The 20,565-nt window shown below is 66.1% G+C and overlaps 1 protein-coding gene across 1 annotated transcript; it reads right to left on the bottom strand.

The window, feature by feature from the left end:
- Positions 1-6: 6 nt before the first annotated feature.
- LOC309452240 (glutamate receptor ionotropic, NMDA 2D-like) lies at positions 7-19,073 on the bottom strand (the record flags this gene model as incomplete). Its single annotated transcript, XM_082076911.1, has 11 exons — positions 7-1,837; positions 2,587-2,810; positions 4,088-4,275; positions 5,637-5,797; positions 7,474-7,703; positions 8,740-8,865; positions 10,632-10,842; positions 11,637-11,799; positions 12,766-12,971; positions 16,608-16,722; positions 18,737-19,073. Coding segments are annotated over 11 exons (3,089 nt in total), but the record flags the coding sequence as incomplete, so codon positions are not given.
- Positions 19,074-20,565: the final 1,492 nt, after the last annotated feature.

Raw genomic sequence — 20,565 nt, 5'->3', positions numbered from 1 at the left:
CATCAGAACCCGCGGTGGTGCCACCGGTGTCCTCGCTGGTGTCACCGCAGACGCCACAACCAACGTCCTTGTCACCCGGGGGGGCCGGGGATGTGTCCTTGTCCTTGTCCCCGCTGGCGTCACAGTGACACGGCCTTGACCTCACAGTTGTCACCACAGATGTCACAGTGACGTGGCCTTGTCCTTGTTCTCACTGTCACGGTGACCTGGCCTTGACCTCAGCAGCGTCACAGTGACCTGGACTTGACCCCACAGGTGTCACGGTGACCTGGCCTTGACCCCACAGCTGTCACGGTGACCTGGCCTTGACCCCACAGCTGTCACAGTGACCTGGCCTTGACCTCATCAGCGTCACAGTGACCTGGCCTTGACCCCACAGCTGTCACAGTGACCTGGCCTTGACCCCACAGGTGTCACGGTGACCTGGCCTTGACCTCAGCAGCGTCACAGTGACCTGGCCTTGACCCCACAGCTGTCACAGTGACCTGGCCTTGACCTCAGCAGCGTCACAGTGACCTGGCCTTGACCCCACAGGTGTCACAGTGACCTGGCCTTGACCCCACAGCTGTCACAGTGACCTGGCCTTGACCTCAGCAGTGTCACAGTGACCTGGCCTTGACCCCACAGGTGTCACGGTGACCTGGCCTTGACCTCACAGCTGTCACGGTGACCTGGCCTTGACCCCCCCCCCGCCCCCCCCCCCCCCCGTTCACACCTCGGACTCGAGGCTGGAGAAGTGGGCGGAGCCTCGGCGCGCGCCCAGCGGCCCCGCCCCGCCCCACCCCCCCCAGCCGCCGTGGGGGGAGGGGGACAGAGGGGGGGGCGGCCCCGCCCCCCAGCCCCAGGGCCCCCCCCAGCCCGCCGCCCCTCCCCCCCCCAGGCGCTCAGGTCCTCGAGGCTGCGCGAGGCGGGGGGGGGGCGGCGGGGGCAGGGCGGCCCGTGCCGGCGGGGGAGGGGCGGGGGGACCCCCCAGAACGCGCCCCCTCCCCCCCCTCCCCAGGGCCCCCCCCAGGCAGGCGGGGGGGGGTCCCCAGTGCCCCTCCCCCGCCCAGTCCCGCAGCCTCTCGGCCGAGCAGCTGCGGCAGCGGGGGGGCGGGGCGGGGGGGGGGGGCGCCCCCCAGGTACTCCAGGCTGCCCCCCAGCCCCACGCGCCGCCGCAGCCCCCCCAGGGCCCCCCCAGCCGCTCCGCCGACCAGCAGCGCCCCGGGGGGGGGCACAGGTAGGCGGGCGGGGGGAGGGGCGGCGGGGCGCACCAGCAGGCGGGGGGGGGCAGGGCGGGGGGGGGCGGGGCGGCGCGGGGCGCGCGGGAGGGGGCGGGGGGGGCGTCGCAGCTCTCGGAGTCCGAGTCGGAGAGTTCGGGGTAGAGCGGGGGGTGGGGGTGGGGGAGGGGGTGGGCGTGGCCCCGGCACACGTGGGGGCGGGGCGGGGGGGGGCGGAGCAGCGGCTGCGCCTCGGGGTCCCCTCCCCCCGCGCGGGGGGGGCGGCGGGGCCGCGCGGGGGGGGGGGAGGGGCTGCGCTCGTCCTCGAAGGCCAAGCGCGCGTACGGGAACGGGGGGGCCCCGCCCCCGCCCCCCCCGCGCAGGGAGGGGCGGCGCCAGCACGGGGGGAGGGGCTCGGGGTCCCCCCGCGGGGGGGGGCGGGGCGGGGAGTGGGGGCGGGGCGGGGAGTGGGGGCAGGGCGGCTCGATGGGGCCGTAGAAGCGGTGGAAGGTGGGGGAGGGGCCGCGGCGGGGGGGGCGGTGCTCGCGCGGGGGGGGCGGGGGGGTGGGCAGCGCGGGGGGGGAGGGGGCGGGGCGCAGCGGGGGCGGCTCCTCGGCGCTGCAGCAGCTGTACATGCCCTGGGGGGGGAGGGGCACGGTCACCGCCACCCCGACCCCCGCACCCGCGTCCCCCCGTGTCCCCAGGGCGCCCGTGTCACCCAGTGCCCCCCCACAGCCCCCGCGTGTCCCACAGCCCCCATGTCCCCACCTCCCCGGTGTCCCCGTGTCCCCCAATGTCCCCATAACCCCAATGTTCCCCATGTCCCCCGTCTGTCCCCGTCCCCCATGTCCACATGTCCCCTGTCCGTCCCCATGTCCCCTGTCTGTCTGTCCCATGTCCCCATGTCCCATGTCCCCTGTCCATCCCCCGTCCCCCTGTCCGTCCGTACCCGGCTCAGCGCCAGCAGTGTCCCCATGTCCCCTGTCCCCCTGTCCGTCCCCATGTCCCCTGTCCCCCTGTCCATCCCCCTGTCCCCCTGTCCGTACCCGGCTCAGCGCCAGCAGCGCCCGCGGGGTCCTGGCTCCGCGGCGCAGGTGCCGGTGCAGCAGGTGCTCCCAGCCCAGCGCCAGCAGTGTCCCCATGTCCCCTGTCTGTCCCCACGTCCCCATGTCCCCTGTCTGTCCCATGTCCCCCTGTCCATCCCCATGTCCCCTGTCTGTCCCATGTCCCCTGTCCCCCGTCCGTCCGTACCCGGCTCAGCGCCAGCAGTGTCCCCATGTCCCCTGTCTGTCCCATGTCCCCTGTCCCCCGTCCATCCGTACCCGGCTCAGCGCCAGCAGTGTCCCCATGTCCCCTGTCTGTCCCCATGTCCCCTGTCCGTCCGTACCCGGCTCAGCGCCAGCAGCGCCCGGGGGGTCCTGGCTCCGCGGCGCAGGTGCCGGTGCAGCAGGTGCTCCCAGCCCAGCGCCAGCAGGCTCAGCGCCATGGCCACCCCCAGCATGTAGAACACGCCGGCCATGTTGGCCACGTCCAGCTTGCTGCTCATCACCTCCAGCTTCTCCTGCTGGCAGATCCCGGACAGCCAGAGGCGCTCCAGCAGCTCCAGCTCATCTGGGGACATGGGGACATGGGGACATGGGACATCATGGGGACATTGGGGACATCATGGGGACACTGTCACAGGGCAGATCCCGGACAGCCAGAGGCGCTCCAGCAGCTCCAGCTCATCTGGGGACATGGGACATTGGGGACATCATGGGGACACTGTCACAGGGCAGATCCCGGACAGCCAGAGGCGCTCCAGCAGCTCCAGCTCATCTGGGGACATGGGGACATTGGGGACATCATGGGGACATGGGACATCATGGGGACATTGGGGACATCATGGGGACACTGTCACAGGGCAGATCCCGGACAGCCAGAGGCGCTCCAGCAGCTCCAGCTCATCTGGGGACATTGGGACATGGGACATCATTGGGACATGGGACATCATGGGGACATGGGGACATCATGGGGACATTGGGACATCATGGGGACACTGTCACAGGGCAGATCCCGGACAGCCAGAGGCGCTCCAGCAGCTCCAGCTCATCTGGGGACACGGGGACATGGGGACATGGGACATCATGGGGACATGGGGACATTGGGACATCATGGGGACATGGGGACATGGGGACACTGTCACAGGGCAGATCCCGGACAGCCAGAGGCGCTCCAGCAGCTCCAGCTCATCTGGGGACATGGGACATTGGGGACATGGGACATCATGGGGACATTGGGACATCATGGGGACATTGGGGACATGGATATATATGGGGGCATATAGAATCATGGGGACATGACCCCCACTGCAGCCACATGGAGCCCCATAGCCCCCCCCATCCCATAGCCCATACCCCCATATCTCATATCCCATACCCCCATATCCCATATCTCATATCCCATATCCCCATATCCCATATCCCCATATCCCACATCCCACATCCCATATCCCATAGCCCCATATCCCATATCCCATATCCCCATAGCCCCCATATCCCCATAGCCCCCATAGCCCCCATAGCCCCCATAGCCCCATAGCCCCCCATAGCCCCCATAGCCCCCATAGCCCCATAGCCCCCATAGCCCCATAGCCCCCATAGCCCCCATAGCCCCCCATAGCCCCCATAGCCCCATAGCCCCCATAGCCCCCATAGCCCCCGTAGCCCCCATAGCCCCCGTAGCCCCCATAGCCCCCCATAGCCCCCATAGCCCCATAGCCCCCGTAGCCCCCCATAGCCCCCATAGCCCCCGTAGCCCCCATAGCCCCCGTAGCCCCCATAGCCCCCATAGCCCCCATATCCCCATAGCCCCCGTAGCCCCCCATATCCCGTAGCCCCCGGCCGCACCGTCGCCCAGCAGCTGCAGCAGCGCCAGGTCCAGGGGCCGTTTCCATGGCGACCCGCGGCGCAGCCCGATGCCGTAGCCGGTGCTGGCGAACACGCGCCCGGCGCCGATGGTCACCAGCTTGCAGCCGTCCTCCTTGCGCGCCAGGTAGTTCAGCACGGCCGCGTCGTAGATGAACGCGTCCAGCTTCCTGCGGCCCCGCCCTCAGTGGACACGCCCACGACACGCCCACAGCGCCACAGCCCCGCCCACAGCGCCACAGCCCCGCCCACAGCGCCACAGCCCCGCCCACTGACACACAGCCCCACCCACTGACACACAGCCCCGCCCACAGACACACAGCCCCGCCCACACACAGCCCCGCCCACAGCGCCACAGCACTGCCCACTGACACACAGCCCCGCCCACAGCGCCACAGCCCCGCCCACAGCGCCACAGCCCCGCCCACAGACACACAGCCCCGCCCACACACAGCCCCGCCCACAGCGCCACAGCCCTGCCCACAGCGCCACAGCCCCACCCACAGACACACAGCCCCACCCACTGACACAAGGACACGCCCACAGCTCCACAGCCCTGCCCACAGCGCCACAGCCCCGCCCACAGCGCCACAGCCCCGCCCACAGCACCACAGCCCCACCCACAGCGCCACAGCCCCGCCCACAGCGCCACAGCCCCGCCCACAGCGCCACAGCCCTGCCCACAGCGCCACAGCCCCGCCCACTGACACACAGCCCCACCCACTGACACACAGCCCCGCCCACAGACACACAGCCCCGCCCACACACAGCCCCGCCCACAGCGCCACAGCCCTGCCCACAGCGCCACAGCCCCGCCCACAGACACACAGCCCCGCCCACTGACACACAGCCCCGCCCACACACAGCCCCGCCCACAGCGTGACAGCCCCGCCCACAGCACCACAGCCCCGCCCACTGACACAAGGACACACCCACAGCTCCACAGCCCCGCCCACAGTGCCACAGCCCCACCCACAGCACCACAGCCCCGCCCACAGCGCCACAGCCCCACCCACAGCACCACAGCCCTGCCCACAGTGCGACAGCCCCGCCCGCTGACACACAGCCCCACCCACTGACACAAGGACACGCCCACAGCTCCACAGCCCTGCCCACAGCTCCACAGCCCCGCCCACAGCGCCACAGCCCCACCCATGGACACCCAGCCCTGCCCACAGCATCCCAGCCCCGCCCACAGACACCCAGCCCTGCCCATTGACACAAGGACACGCCCACAGCATCCCAGCCCCGCCCACAGACACCCAGCCCCGCCCACAGACACCCCCACAGCTTCCCAGCCCTGCCCACTGACTCACAGACACGCCCACAGCACCCCAGCCCCGCCCACAGTGTCCCAGCCCCACCCATGGACACCCAGCCCCGCCCACAGACATGCAGCCCCACCCACAGCACCCCAGCCCCGCCCCCCCGCGGCCCCGCCCACTCGCTCTTGAGGTGCTGCAGCGCGCCAGCTGGTTGAACTTGACCTCCCTGCCCCCTCAGGCCCCGCCCCCCCCGCGGCCCCGCCCACCCGCTCTTGAGGTGCTGCAGCGCGTCCTCCACGCGGCGCTGGTTGAACTTGACCATGTAGCTGTGCATGGCCGGGTAGTTGCTGCGGATGTTCTTCTCGGTGCTGCCGTTGGGCACCGTCCCGAACTTGAGCGGCGGGTACTGCTCGTGGGGCCTCTGGAACTGCGGACAGACAGACGGACACCGTCAGACAGACAGACAGACACACACGGGTACTGCTCGTGGGGCCTCTGGAACTGCGGACAGACAGACGGACACCGTCAGACAGACAGACACCGTCAGACAGACAGACACACACGGGTACTGCTCGTGGGGCCTCTGGAACTGCGGACAGATGGACAGACGGACACACGGTCAGACAGACAGACAGACACTGTCAGACAGACAGACACACACGGGCACTGCTCGTGGGGCCTCTGGAACTGCGGACGGACAGACGGACACCGTCAGACAGACAGACAGACACACACGGGTACTGCTCGTGGGGCCTCTGGAACTGCGGACGGACAGACGGACACACGGTCAGACAGACAGACAGACACACACGGGTACTGCTCGTGGGGCCTCTGGAACTGCGGACGGACAGACGGACACCGTCAGACAGACAGACAGACACACATGGGTACTGCTCGTGGGGCCTCTGGAACTGCGGACAGATGGACAGACGGACACCGTCAGACAGACAGACAGACACTGTCAGACAGACAGACACACACGGGTACTGCTCGTGGGGCCTCTGGAACTGCGGACGGACAGACGGACACCGTCAGACAGACAGACAGACACTGTCAGACAGACAGACACACATGGGTACTGCTCGTGGGGCCTCTGGAACTGCGGACAGATGGACAGACGGACACCGTCAGACAGACAGACAGACACTGTCAGACAGACAGACACACACAGGTGCTGCTCGTGGGGCCTCTGGAACTGCGGACGGACAGACGGACACACGGTCAGACAGACAGACAGACACACATGGGTACTGCTCGTGGGGCCTCTGGAACTGCGGACGGACAGACGGACACACGGTCAGACAGACAGACAGACACACACGGGTGCTGCTCGTGGGGCCTCTGGAACTGCGGACAGACAGACGGACACCGTCAGACAGACAGACAGACACTGTCAGACAGACAGACACACACGGGTACTGCTCGTGGGGCCTCTGGAACTACGGACGGACAGACGGACACACGGTCAGACAGACAGAGAGACACTGTCAGACAGACACACACGGGTACTGCTCGTGGGGCCTCTGGAACTGCGGACAGACGGACAGACGGACACCGTCAGACAGACAGACAGACACCGTCAGACAGACAGACACACACGGGTACTGCTCGTGGGGCCTCTGGAACTGCGGACGGACAGACGGACACAGACACACACACTGTCCCCAATGTCCCCATCACCCCCATTGCCCCCATTGTCCCCAATGCCCCCATCGCCCCCATTGTCCCCAATGTCCCCAATGTCCCCATTGCCCCCATTGTCCCCAATGCCCCCAATGCCCCCATTGCCCCCATTGTCCCCAATGCCCCCATCGCCCCCATTGTCCCCAATGTCCCCATTGCCCCCAATGTCCCCAATGTCCCCAATGTCCCCATTGCCCCCAATGTCCCCATTGCCCCCATCGCCCCCATTGCCCCCATTGTCCCCATTGCCCCCATCGCCCCCATTGTCCCCAATGCCCCCAATGTCCCCATTGCCCCCATCGCCCCCATTGCCCCCAATGTCCCCAATGCCCCCATCGCCCCCAATGCCCCCATTGCCCCCATCGCCCCCAATGTCCCCAATGTCCCCAATGTCCCCATCGCCCCCCGTCCCCGCGTCACCTTCCTGTCGCTCAGCCCCGACACGGTGTCCACGTACTCCTCCTGGATCATGAAGGCCGCCAGGTTGGCCGTGTAGCTGGCGAGGAAGATGACGGCGAAGAAGGCCCAGACCAGCACCAGGATCTTGCTGGTGGTGCCGCGCGGGTTCTGCACCGGCACCGAGTTGTTGAACACCAGCGCCCAGAGCAGCCAGATGGACTGGCCGATGGTGAACGTGGGGCCGCCGGCGCCTGCGACAGCATGGGGACAATGGGGACATTGGGGACATTGGGGCAATGGGGACATTGGGGACATTGGGGGTGATGGGGGCGATGGGGACATTGGGGGTGATGGGGACACCAGATGGACTGGCCGATGGTGAACGTGGGGCCGCCGGCGCCTGCGACAGCATGGGGACAATGGGGACATTGGGGACAATGGGGACATTGGGGACATTGGGGACATTGGGGGTGATGGGGACATTGGGGCAATGGGGACATTGGGGGTGATGGGGGCAATGGGGACATTGGGGGTGATGGGGACACCAGATGGACTGGCCGATGGTGAACATGGGGCCACCGTCACCTGGGACAGCATGGGGACAATGGGGACATTGGGGACAATGGGGACAATGGGGACATTGGGGACATTGGGGACATTGGGGACATTGGGGGCAATGGGGGTGATGGGGGCAATGGGGGCATTGGGGGCAATGGGGACATTGGGGACATTGGGGACAGGGACAGGAACACCAGGTGACAAAGTGACCAGGTGCCAGGTGACAATGTGACATGCTGACAATGTGACATGGTGACATGGTGACACTGCACCAGGTGACAATGTGACACGGTGACGGGTGACAACATGCCAGGTGACAATGTGACACGGTGCCAGGTGACAATGTGCCATGGTGCCGGGTGACAATGTGCCATGGTGACAGGTGACAATGTGCCAGGGTGCCAGGTGACAATGTGATAGGGTGACGGGTGACAATGTGACTCGGTGCCGGGTGACAATGTGATAGGGTGACGGGTGACAATGTGACTCGGTGACTCGGTGCCAGGTGACAATGTGATAGGGTGACGGGTGACAATGTGACTCGGTGCCGGGTGACAATGTGACTCGGTGACTCGGTGCCAGGTGACAGTGTGATAGGGTGACGGGTGACAATGTGATAGGGTGCCGGGTGACAATGTGACTCGGTGACTCGGTGCCAGGTGACAGTGTGACAGGGTGACGGGTGACAATGTGACTCAGTGCCGGGTGACAGTGTGCCGGGTGACTCACGCTGTGCGCTGGCCAGGCTGCGGTCGTACCCGCCGGGGCTGAAATACTCGAACAGGAAAACGGTGACGGCGACAACAGTCAGACACATGACGAACATCATCACCCACACGGCCGGGCTGTACGGCTCTGCGACAAAGGGACATGGGGACACCGTGGGGACATGGGGACACACAGACACGGCTCAGCAGGACACGGAGACACGGGGGTCACTGGGGTGACACGGGTGACATGGGGGGGTCCGTACCCAGGACGGCGGAGGGGGACACGGTGATCAATGGGGGACACGGTGATCAATGGGGGTGACACGGGTGACACGGTGACACACGGTCTGTACCCAGGAAGGCGGAGGGGGACAGGGTGATCAATGGGGGTGACACGGGGTGACACGGGTGTCACATGGGGGTGACACGGGTGACATGGGGGGGTTCGTACCCAGGAAGGCGGAGGGGGACACGGTGATCAATGGGGGACACGGTGATCAATGGGGGTGACACGGTGGTCACTGGGGTTGACCCGGGTGACACGCGGTGCGTACCCAGGAAGGCCGAGGGGGACACGGTGATCAATGGGGGACACGGTGATCAATGGGGGTGACACGGGTGATACGGTGACACACGGTCTGTACCCAGGAAGGCGGAGGGGGACACGGTGATCAATGGGGGTGACACGGTGGTCACTGGGGGTGACACGGGTGACACGGTGACACGCGGTGCGTATCCAGGAAGGCCGAGGGGGACACGGTGATCAATGGGGGTGACACGGTGGTCACTGGGGGTGACACGGGTGACACGGTGACACGCGGTGCGTATCCAGGAAGGCCGAGGGGGACACGGTGATCAATGGGGGTCACTGGGGGTGACCCGGGGGGGTCCGTACCCAGGAAGGCCGAGGGGGACACAGTGATCAATGGGGGTCACTGGGGTGACCCGGGTGACACGGGGGGGTCCGTACCCAGGAAGGCCGAGGGGGACACGGTGATCAATGGGGGTGACCCGGGTGACACGGGGGGGTCCGTACCCAGGAAGGCCAAGGGGACACGGTGATCAATGGGGGTGACACGGGGTGACCCGGGTGACACGGGGGGGTCCGTACCCAGGAAGGCCGAGGGGGACACGGTGATCAATGGGGGTGACCCGGGTGACACGGGGGGGTCCGTACCCAGGAAGGCCAAGGGGACACGGTGATCAATGGGGGTGACACGGGGTGACCCGGGTGACACGGGGGGGTCCGTACCCAGGAAGGCCGAGGGGGACACGCTGATCAATGGGGGACACGGTGATCAATGGGGGTCACTGGGGGTGACACGGGGGGGTCCGTACCCAGGAAGGCCGAGGGGGACGCGGTGATCAATGGGGGACACGGTGATCAATGGGGGTGACATGGGGTGACATGGGGGGGTCCGTACCCAGGAAGGCGGAGGGGGACACGGTGATCAATGGGGGTGACACGGTGGTCACTGGGGGTGACACGGGTGACACGGTGACACGCGGTGCGTATCCAGGAAGGCCGAGGGGGACACGGTGATCAATGGGGGTGACACGGGGTGACCCGGGTGACACGGGGGGGTCCGTACCCAGGAAGGCCGAGGGGGACACGGTGATCAATGGGGGTCACTGGGGGTGACACGGGGGGGTCCGTACCCAGGAAGGCCGAGGGGGACGCGGTGATCAATGGGGGTGACACGGGGGGGTCACTGGGGGTGACCCGGGGGGGTCCGTACCCAGGAAGGCCGAGGGGGACACGGTGATCAATGGGGGTCACTGGGGGTGACACGGGGGGGTCCGTACCCAGGAAGGCCGAGGGGGACACGGTGATCAATGGGGGACACGGTGATCAATGGGGGACACGGTGATCAATGGGGGTCACTGGGGGTGACACGGGGGGGTCCGTACCCAGGAAGGCCGAGGGGGACACGGTGATCAATGGGGGTGACCCGGGGGGGTCCGTACCCAGGAAGGCCGAGGGGGACACGGTGCCGTTGCTCCGCGCCACCATGACGCTGATCCCGGTCTCCACGAAGGGCACCGAGAAGTCGATGACCTCGGCGCGCTCCTCGTTGATGGTCAGCGAGCCCAGCGCCATGTCCGCGCGCCCGTACAGCACCTGCCAATCACGGCCGGGGGGCGGAGCCAGGAGGGGAGGGGCCGGGAAGAGGTGGGGCGGGAAAGGGTGGAGTGGAGGGGGAGGAGCCAATGAGAGGGAGGGGATGGGGAGGAAGGGAGGGTGGGGTCAGGTGGGGGAGCAGGTGGAGTCAGGAAGGGGCGGGGTCAGAGAGGGGCGGGGTCAGGAAGGGGCGGGGGCAGGGAGGGGTGGGGGCAGGAAGGGGTGGGGTCAGGATGGGGAGGGGTCAGGAAGGGGCGGGGTCAGGAAGGGGTGGGGTCAGGACGGGGAGGGGTCAGGAAGGGGCGGGGTCAGGAAGGGGTGGGGTCAGGATGGGGAGGGGTCAGGAAGGGGCGGGGTCGGGAAGGGGCGGGACGAGAAAGGGGTGGGGCGAGAAAGAGGCGGGGGCAGGAAAGGGGCGGGGCCAAGAAGGGTGGAGTGGAGGGGGAGGAGCCAATAAGGGGGGGGCAGGCAGAGTCCCCCGAGGTTTTGGGGTCCCCCCATTTCCAGAGTGTCCCCATTCCTGGGGTGCCCTGTGCTGGGGTGTCCCCATCTTTGGGGTGTCCCCATTTTTGGGATTCCCCCATTTCCGGGGTGCCCAATTTTCGGGGTCCCCCCATTTCGGGGTCCCCATTTGGGGTGCCCACCTCGCCCCCCATGCCGTTCCAGGCGCCGTCCCCCCTGGGGCTCTGGGGTCCCTGTTTCAGTGTGTCCCCCTTTCTGGAGTCCCCCCATTTTTGGGGTCCCCCGTTTCTGGGGTGCCCCCATTTTGGGGTCCCCTATTTTGGGGCGCCCACCTCTCCCACCATGCCGTTCCAGGCGCCGTCCACGCGCTTGCCGTGGGTGCCGTTGGTGACCAGGTAGAGGTCGTAGGAGAAGCCGAGCGCCCGCGCCAGGCGCTTCAGCAGGTCCATGCAGAACCCCTTGCAGCAGCGGCGCTGGGGGGCGTCCCACGGGGACCTGGGGACAATGGGACAATGGGGACAGTGGGGACAACGGGGACACCATGGGGACAATGGGACAATGGGGACAATGGGACAATGGGGACAGCAGGTCCATGCAGAACCCCTTGCAGCAGCGGCGCTGGGGGGCGTCCCACGGGGACCTGGGGACACCATGGGGACAATGGGGACAGTGGGGACACCATGGGGACACCATGGGGACAATGGGACAATGGGGACAGCAGGTCCATGCAGAACCCCTTGCAGCAGCGGCGCTGGGGGGCGTCCCACGGGGACCTGGGGACACCATGGGGACAATGGGGACACCCTCAGGGGACACCATGGGGACAATGGGGACACCCTCAGGGGACACATGGTGACACTGGGGACAACCCCAGGGGACACACGGGGACACCGCCAGGACGGTGGAGACATCACAGTGACAATGGGGACACCCCCAGGGGACATGCGGGGACGCCCCTGGGACAGTGGGGACACCACGGTGACAATGGGGACACCCCCAGGGGACACACAGGGACACGGGGGACATCCCCAGGATGGTGGGGACACCCCTGGGGGACAGTGGGGACACCCCCAAGGTGCTGGGGACACCAAAGTGACAATGGGGACACCCCCAGGGGACATGCGGGGACACCCCTGGGACAGTGGGGACACCACGGTGACAATGGGGACACCCCTGGGGGACAGTGGGGACACCCCCAAGGTGCTGGGGACACCCCCAGGGGACATGCGGGGACACCCCTGGGACGGTGGGGACACCACGGTGACAATGGGGACACCCCTGGGGGACAGTGGGGACACCCCCAAGGTGCTGGGGACACCCCCAGGGGACATGCGGGGACACCCCTGGGACGGTGGGCGTGGCCGGGGTGGGTGTGGCTGGGGGGGTGGGCGTGGGTGGGCGTGGCCAGGGGGGTGGCTGTGGGAGGGCGTGTCCGGGGGCGTGTCCGGGGGCGGGACCCACCCGTGGGAGCGGTTGAGCGGCAGGCGGCAGGGCACGGCGTCGCGCACGCAGGCGCCGGCGGCGTCCACGGGCTCCACGATGACGAAGGGGCGCTCCTCCAGCGTGGCCACCCGCACGTGCCGCCCGGCGGCCGCCGGCCGCGGCGCCCGGCCCGCGCGCAGCCAGCCCGGCTGCAGCCGCAGCGCGCCGCCCTCCCAGCTGCCCACCTGCGCACCGGGGCGGGGACACGTTGGGGTGGGGACACATTGGGGTGGGGGACACATTGGGTGGGGGACACGTTGGGTGGGGGACACGTTGGATCCATCTAGAGACACTTGGGTTGGGGACACGTTGGGTTGGGGACACGTTGGGTTGGGGACACGTTGGGTGGGGGACACGTTGGGTGGGGACACGTTGGGTGGGGACAGTTGGGTTGGGGACACGTTGGGTGGGGACACGTTGGGTGGGGACACGTTGGGTGGGGGACACATTGGATCCATCTAGAGACACTTGGGTTGGGGACACGTTGGGTGGGGGACACGTTGGGTGGGGGACACGTTGGGTGGGGACACGTTGGGTTGGGGACACGTTGGGTGGGGGACACGTTGGATCCATCTAGAGACACTTGGGTTGGGGACACGTTGGGTTGGGGACACGTTGGGTGGGGACACGTTGGGTCCATGTAGAGACAGTTGGGTTGGGGACACGTTGGGTGGGGGACACGTTGGGTTGGGGACACGTTGGGTGGGGCACGTTGGGTTGGGGACACGTTGGGTGGGGGACACGTTGGGTGGGGACACGTTGGGTTGGGGACACGTTGGGTGGGGGACACGTTGGGTGGGGGACACGTTGGGTGGGGACACGTTGGGGTGGGGACACGTTGGGTCCATGTAGAGACAGTTGGGTTGGGGACAGTTGGGTTGGGGACACGTTGGGTGGGGGACACTTTGGGTGGGGGACACGTTGGGTGGGGGACACTTTGGGTGGGGACACGTTGGGTGGGGACACGTTGGGTGGGGACACGTTGGGTGGGGGACACGTTGGATCCATCTAGAGACACTTGGGTGGGGGACACGTTGGGGTGGGGACACGTTGGGTGGGGGACACGTTGGGGTGGGGACACGTTGCGTTGGGGACACGTTGGGTGGGGACACGTTGGGTGGGGACACGTTGGATGGGGACACGTTGGGTTGGGGACACGTTGGGTTGGGACATGTTGGGTGGGGACACGTTGGGTGGGGACACGTTGGGTGGGGGACACGTTGGATGGGGACACGTTGGGTTGGGGACACGTTGGGTGGGGACATGTTGGGTGGGGACATGTTGGGTGGGGACACATTGGGTGGGGACACGTTGGGTTGGGGACACGTTGGGTGGGGGACACGTTGGGGTGGGGACACGTTGGGTGGGGACACGTTGGGTGGGGACACGTTGGGTTGGGGACACGTTGGGTGGGGGACACGTTGGGTGGGGACACGTTGGGTGGGGGACACGTTGGGTGGGGACACGTTGGGTGGGGACACGTTGGGTGGGGACACATTGGATCCATCTAGAGACACTTGGGTTGGGACACATTGGGTTGGGACATGTTGGGTGGGGACACGTTGGGTGGGGACACGTTGGGTGGGGAACAAGTTGGGGTGGGGACACGTTGGGTTGGGGACACGTTGGGTGGGGACACGTTGGGTGGGGGACACGTTGGGTGGGGACACGTTGGGTGGGGGACACGTTGGGTGGGGGACACGTTGGGGTGGGGACACGTTGGGGTGGGGGACACGTTGGGGTGGGGACACGTTGGGTGGGGACACGTTGGGGTGGGGGACACGTTGGGGTGGGGACACGTTGGGTGGGGACACGTTGGGTGGGGGACACGTTGGGTTGGGGACACGTTGGGTGGGGGACACGTTGGGTGGGGACACGTTGGGTGGGGACACGTTGGGTGGGGGACACGTTGGGTGGGGGACACGTTGGGTGGGGACACGTTGGGTGGGGGACACGTTGGGTGGGGACACGTTGGAAGGGGGACGCGTTGGGTGGGGGACACGTTGGGTGGGGGACACGTTGCGTGGGGGACACGTTGGGGTGGGGACACGTTGGATCCATCTAGAGACACTTGGGTTGGGGACACGTTGGGTGGGGGACACGTTGGGTGGGGGACACGTTGGGTGGGGACACGTTGGGGTGGGGACACGTTGGGTGGGGGACACGTTGGGTGGGGGACACGTTGGGTGGGGACACGTTGGGTGGGGACACGTTGGGGTGGGGACACGTTGGGTGGGGGACACGTTGGATGGGGACACGTTGGGTTGGGGACACGTTGGGTGGGGACATGTTGGGTGGGGACATGTTGGGTGGGGACACATTGGGTGGGGACACGTTGGGTTGGGGACACGTTGGGTGGGGGACACGTTGGGGTGGGGACACGTTGGGTGGGGACACGTTGGGTGGGGACACGTTGGGTTGGGGACACGTTGGGTGGGGGACACGTTGGGTGGGGACACGTTGGGTGGGGGACACGTTGGGTGGGGACACGTTGGGTGGGGACACGTTGGGTGGGGACACGTTGGGTGGGGACACATTGGATCCATCTAGAGACACTTGGGTTGGGACACATTGGGTTGGGACATGTTGGGTGGGGACACGTTGGGTGGGGACACGTTGGGTGGGGAACAAGTTGGGGTGGGGACACGTTGGGTTGGGGACACGTTGGGTGGGGACACGTTGGGTGGGGGACACGTTGGGTGGGGACACGTTGGGTGGGGGACACGTTGGGTGGGGGACACGTTGGGGTGGGGACACGTTGGGGTGGGGGACACGTTGGGGTGGGGACACGTTGGGTGGGGACACGTTGGGTGGGGGACACGTTGGGTGGGGACACGTTGGGTGGGGACACGTTGGGTGGGGACACGTTGGGTGGGGACACGTTGGGTGGGGGACACGTTGGGTGGGGACACGTTGGGTGGGGGACACGTTGGGTGGGGGACACGTTGGGTGGGGACACGTTGGGTGGGGGACACGTTGGGTGGGGACACGTTGGAAGGGGGACGCGTTGGGTGGGGGACACGTTGGGTGGGGGACACGTTGCGTGGGGGACACGTTGGGGTGGGGACACGTTGGATCCATCTAGAGACACTTGGGTTGGGGACACGTTGGGTGGGGGACACGTTGGGTGGGGACACGTTGGGTGGGGACACGTTGGGGTGGGGGACACGTTGGGTGGGGGACACGTTGGGTGGGGGACACGTTGGGTGGGGACACGTTGGAAGGGGGACGCGTTGGGTGGGGGACACGTTGGGTGGGGGACACGTTGCGTGGGGGACACGTTGGGGTGGGGACACGTTGGATCCATCTAGAGACACTTGGGTTGGGGACACGTTGGGTGGGGGACACGTTGGGTGGGGGACACGTTGGGTGGGGACACGTTGGGGTGGGGACACGTTGGGTGGGGGACACGTTGGGTGGGGACACGTTGGGGTGGGGACACGTTGGGTGGGGACACGTTGGGTGGGGACACGTTGGGTGGGGGACACGTTGGATCCATCTAGAGCTCCCAGCGGCGCTGGCGCGTGAGCGCAACGACGTCGAGCGCGGGGACACGGGGTGACGTGGGGACACGGGGGGACACGGGGGTGACACAGGGTGACACAGGTGACACGGGGGTGACACGGGGACACGGGACACTGACCAGCTCCCAGCGGCGCTGGCGCGTGAGCGCGACGACGTCGAGCGCGGGGACACGGGGTGACGTGGGGACACGGGGGGACACGGGGACACAGGGTGACACAGGGTGACACAGGTGACACGGGGGTGACACAGGGTGACACAGGTGACACGGGGGTGACACGGGGACACGGGACACTGACCAGCTCCCAGCGGCGCTGGCGCGTGAGCGCGACGACGTCGAGCGCGGGGTTGAGCAGGAAGCCGCGCTCGTTGAACGACAGGTCGCGCTGCCCCCACGTGATGTTCCGGAAGAACCTGCGGGGGCGCCAACCCAACTGTCCCCAACGGCGCTGTCCCCAGTGTCACTGTCCCCAACCCAACTGTCCCCAACCCAACTGTCCCCAACGGCACTGTCCCCAACCCAACTGTCCCCAACCCAACTGTCCCCAACGGCACTGTCCCCAATGGCACTGTCCCCAACCCAACTGTCCCCAACCCAACTGTCCCAACCCAACTGTCCCAACCCAACTGTCCCCACCCAACTGTCCCCAACCCAACTGTCCCAACCCAACTGTCCCCAACCCAACCATCCCAACCCAACTGTCCCAACCCAAGTGTCCCCACCCAACTGTCCCCACCCAACTGTCCCCAACCCAACTGTCCCAACCCAACTGTCCCAACCCAACTGTCCCCAACCCAACTGTCCCCAACCCAACTGTCCCAACCCAACTGTCCCCAATGGCGCTGTCCCCAACCCAACTGTCCCCAATGGCACTGTCCCCAACCCAACTGTCCCCAACCCAACTGTCCCCAACCCAACTGTCCCAACCCAACTGTCCCCAACCCAACCATCCCAACCCAACTGTCCCAACCCAAGTGTCCCCACCCAACTGTCCCAACCCAACTGTCCCCAACCCAACTGTCCCAACCCAACTGTCCCCAACCCAACTGTCCCCAACCCAACTGTCCCCAATGGCACTGTCCCCAACCCAACCGTCCCCAACCCAACTGTCCCAACCCAACTGTCCCAACCCAACTGTCCCAACCCAACCGTCCCCAACCCAACCGTCCCCAACCCAACTGTCCCCAACCCAACTGTCCCAACCCAACTGTCCCAACCCAACTGTCCCCAACCCAACTGTCCCCAATGGCACTGTCCCCAACCCAACCGTCCCCAACCCAACTGTCCCAACCCAACTGTCCCAACCCAACTGTCCCAACCCAACTGTCCCCAACCCAACTGTCCCCAATGGCACTGTCCCCAACCCAACTGTCCCCAACCCAACTGTCCCAACCCAACTGTCCCCAATGGCACTGTCCCCAACCCAACTGTCCCAACCCAACTGTCCCCAACCCAAGTGTCCCCAACCCAACCATCCCAACCCAACTGTCCCCAACCCAACTGTCCCCAACCCAAGTGTCCCAACCCAACTGTCCCAACCCAACTGTCCCCAACCCAACTGTCCCCAATGTCACTGTCCCCAATGGCGCTGTCCCCAATGTCACTGTCCCCAACCCAACTGTCCCCAACCCAACTGTCCCAACCCAACTGTCCCCAACCCAAGTGTCCCAACCCAAGTGTCCCAACCCAACTGTCCCCAACCCAACTGTCCCAACCCAACTGTCCCCAACCCAACTGTCCCCAACCCAACCGTCCCCAACCCAACTGTCCCAACCCAACTGTCCCAACCCAACTGTCCCCAACCCAACTGTCCCAACCCAACTGTCCCCAACCCAACCGTCCCCAACCCAACTGTCCCAACCCAACTGTCCCAACCCAAGTGTCCCAACCCAACTGTCCCCAACCCAACTGTCCCAACCCAACTGTCCCCAACCCAAGTGTCCCCAACCCAAGTGTCCCAACCCAACTGTCCCCAACCCAACTGTCCCCAACCAACTGCCTCTAAATGGACCCAACTGTCCCAACCCAAGTGTCCCACCCATGTCTAGAGCCACCCAAGTGTCCCAACCCAAGTGTCTCTAAATGGACCCAAGTGTCCCAACCCAAGTGTCTCTAGATGGACCCAAGTGTCCCCAACCCTTCTAGAGCCACCCAACTGTCCCCAACCCAACTGTCCCAACCCAACTGTCCCCAACCCAAGTGTCCCAACCCAACTGTCCCAACCCAACTGTCCCCAACCCAAGTGTCCCAACCCAACTGTCCCCAACCCAAGTGTCTCTAGATGGACCCAAGTGTCCCCAACCCTTCTAGAGCCACCCAACTGTCCCAACCCAACTGTCCCAACCCAAGTGTCCCCAACCCCAGTGTCCCCCACCCCGCTCTCCATCCCACACGCCCCCGTCCCCACGTCCCCGTGTCCCCGCTGACCGGTGCAGGCCGCCGCGGTGCCGGGTGCGGTTGGCGGCGCAGTCGGCGCGCAGGGCCGGGCCGGGGCCGCGCTCCCGCAGCCAGCGCCGCGCGCCCTGCGCCAGCACGGCCACCCCGGCGCGCAGGCGCCCGCCCGGCTCGTCGCGCCAGCCGGCCGGCAGCACCGCGATGAGTCCCGCCGGCAGGTGCTCGGGCGCCGCGCCGCCCGCCGGCCCCGGCGCCGGCCCCAGCAGCACCCAGGCGTCCCGGCGCCCGTCAGCCCCGCCGCGCGCGCCGCCGCGAACACGGGCTCCGCCTCCTCCCGCAGGCAGTGCAGCAGCCGCACCCGCGCCGGGACCTGGGGGACACGGCACCGGGGAGGAGGAGGGGAGGAGGGGGGAGGAGGGGGAGGAGGGGGGAAGAGGAAGGAAGGAGGAGGAAGAGGAAGGAAGGAGGAGGAAGGAGGAGGAGGAAGGAGGAGGAAGGAGGGGGAAGAGGAAGGAAGGAGGAGAAAGAGGAAGGAAGGAGGAGGAAGAGGAAGGAAGGAGGAGGAAGAGGAAGGAAGGAGGAGGAAGGAAGGAGGGGGAAGAGGAAGGAAGGAGGAGGAAGAGGAAGGAAGGAGGAGGAAGAGGAAGGAAGGAGGAGGAAGAGGAAGGAAGGAGGAGGAAGGAAGGAGGGGGAAGAGGAAGGAAGGAGGAGGAAGAGGAAGGAAGGAGGAGGAAGAGGAAGGAAGGAGGAGAAAGAGGAAGGAAGGAGGAGGAAGAGGAAGGAAGGAGGAGGAAGAGGAAGGAAGGAGGAGGAAGGAAGGAGGGGGAAGAGGAAGGAAGGAGGAGGAAGAGGAAGGAAGGAGGAGGAAGAGGAAGGAAGGAGGAGGAAGAGGAAGGAAGGAGGAGGAGGGAGGAGAAGGAGGAGGAAGAGGAGGAAGGAGGAGGAAGAGGAAGGAAGGAGGAGGAAGAGGAAGGAAGGAGGGGGAAGAGGAAGGAAGGAGGAGGAAGAGGAAGGAAGGAAGAGGAAGGAAGGAGGGGGAAGAGGAAGGAAGGAGGAGGAAGAGGAAGGAAGGAGGAGGAAGAGGAAGGAAGGAGGAGGAAGAGGAAGGAAGGAGGAGGAAGGAAGGAGGGGGAAGAGGAAGGAAGGAAGGAGGGGAAGAGGAAGGAAGGAGGAGGAAGGAAGGAGGAGGAAGGAGGAGGAAGAGGAAGGAAGGAGGGGGAAGAGGAAAAAGGAGGGGGAAGAGGAAGGAAGGAGGAGGAAGAGGAAGGAAGGAGGAGGAGGAGGAGGAAGGAGGAGGAAGAGGAAGGAAGGAGGAGGAAGAGGAAGGAAGGAGGAGGAAGAGGAAGGAAGGAGGAGGAAGAGGAAGGAAGGAGGAGAAGAGGAAGAAGGAGGAGGAAAGGGGAAGGCAGGAGGAAGAAGGAAGAAGGAGGAAGGAAAAAGAAGGAGAAGGAGGGAAGGAAGGAGAAAAGGAAGAAACAAGGAAGAGAAGGAGGAAGGAAGGAGAAAGAAGGAAGGAGGAGGAGGAGGAGGGAGAGGAAGAGGAAGGAAGGGGGGAGGAAGGGGGGGAGGAAGGGCCACGCTGAGCGTCCACACACCAGCAGCTCCCGATGTCCCCAATGTCCCCAATGTCCCCATCGACCCCAATGTCCCCAATACCCCCATCACCCCCATTGCCCCCATTCACCCCAATGTCCCCATCGCCCCCGATGTCCCCAATGTCCCCATCACCCCCATTGCCCCCAATGTCCCCATTGCCCCCATTCACCCCAATGCCCCCATTGCCCCCAATGTCCCCATCGTCCCCAATGCCCCCAATGTCCCCAACGTCCCCATTGACTCCAATGTCCCCATCGCCCCCAATG

Source organism: Streptopelia decaocto, assembly GCF_964273445.1.
Source record: "Streptopelia decaocto genome assembly, contig: HAP1_SCAFFOLD_2168, whole genome shotgun sequence".
In the NCBI taxonomy this organism is placed as follows: domain Eukaryota; kingdom Metazoa; phylum Chordata; class Aves; order Columbiformes; family Columbidae; genus Streptopelia; species Streptopelia decaocto.
Note: the sequence above shows the minus strand (reverse complement) of the source record. Positions and strands in the feature narration are given on the sequence as shown.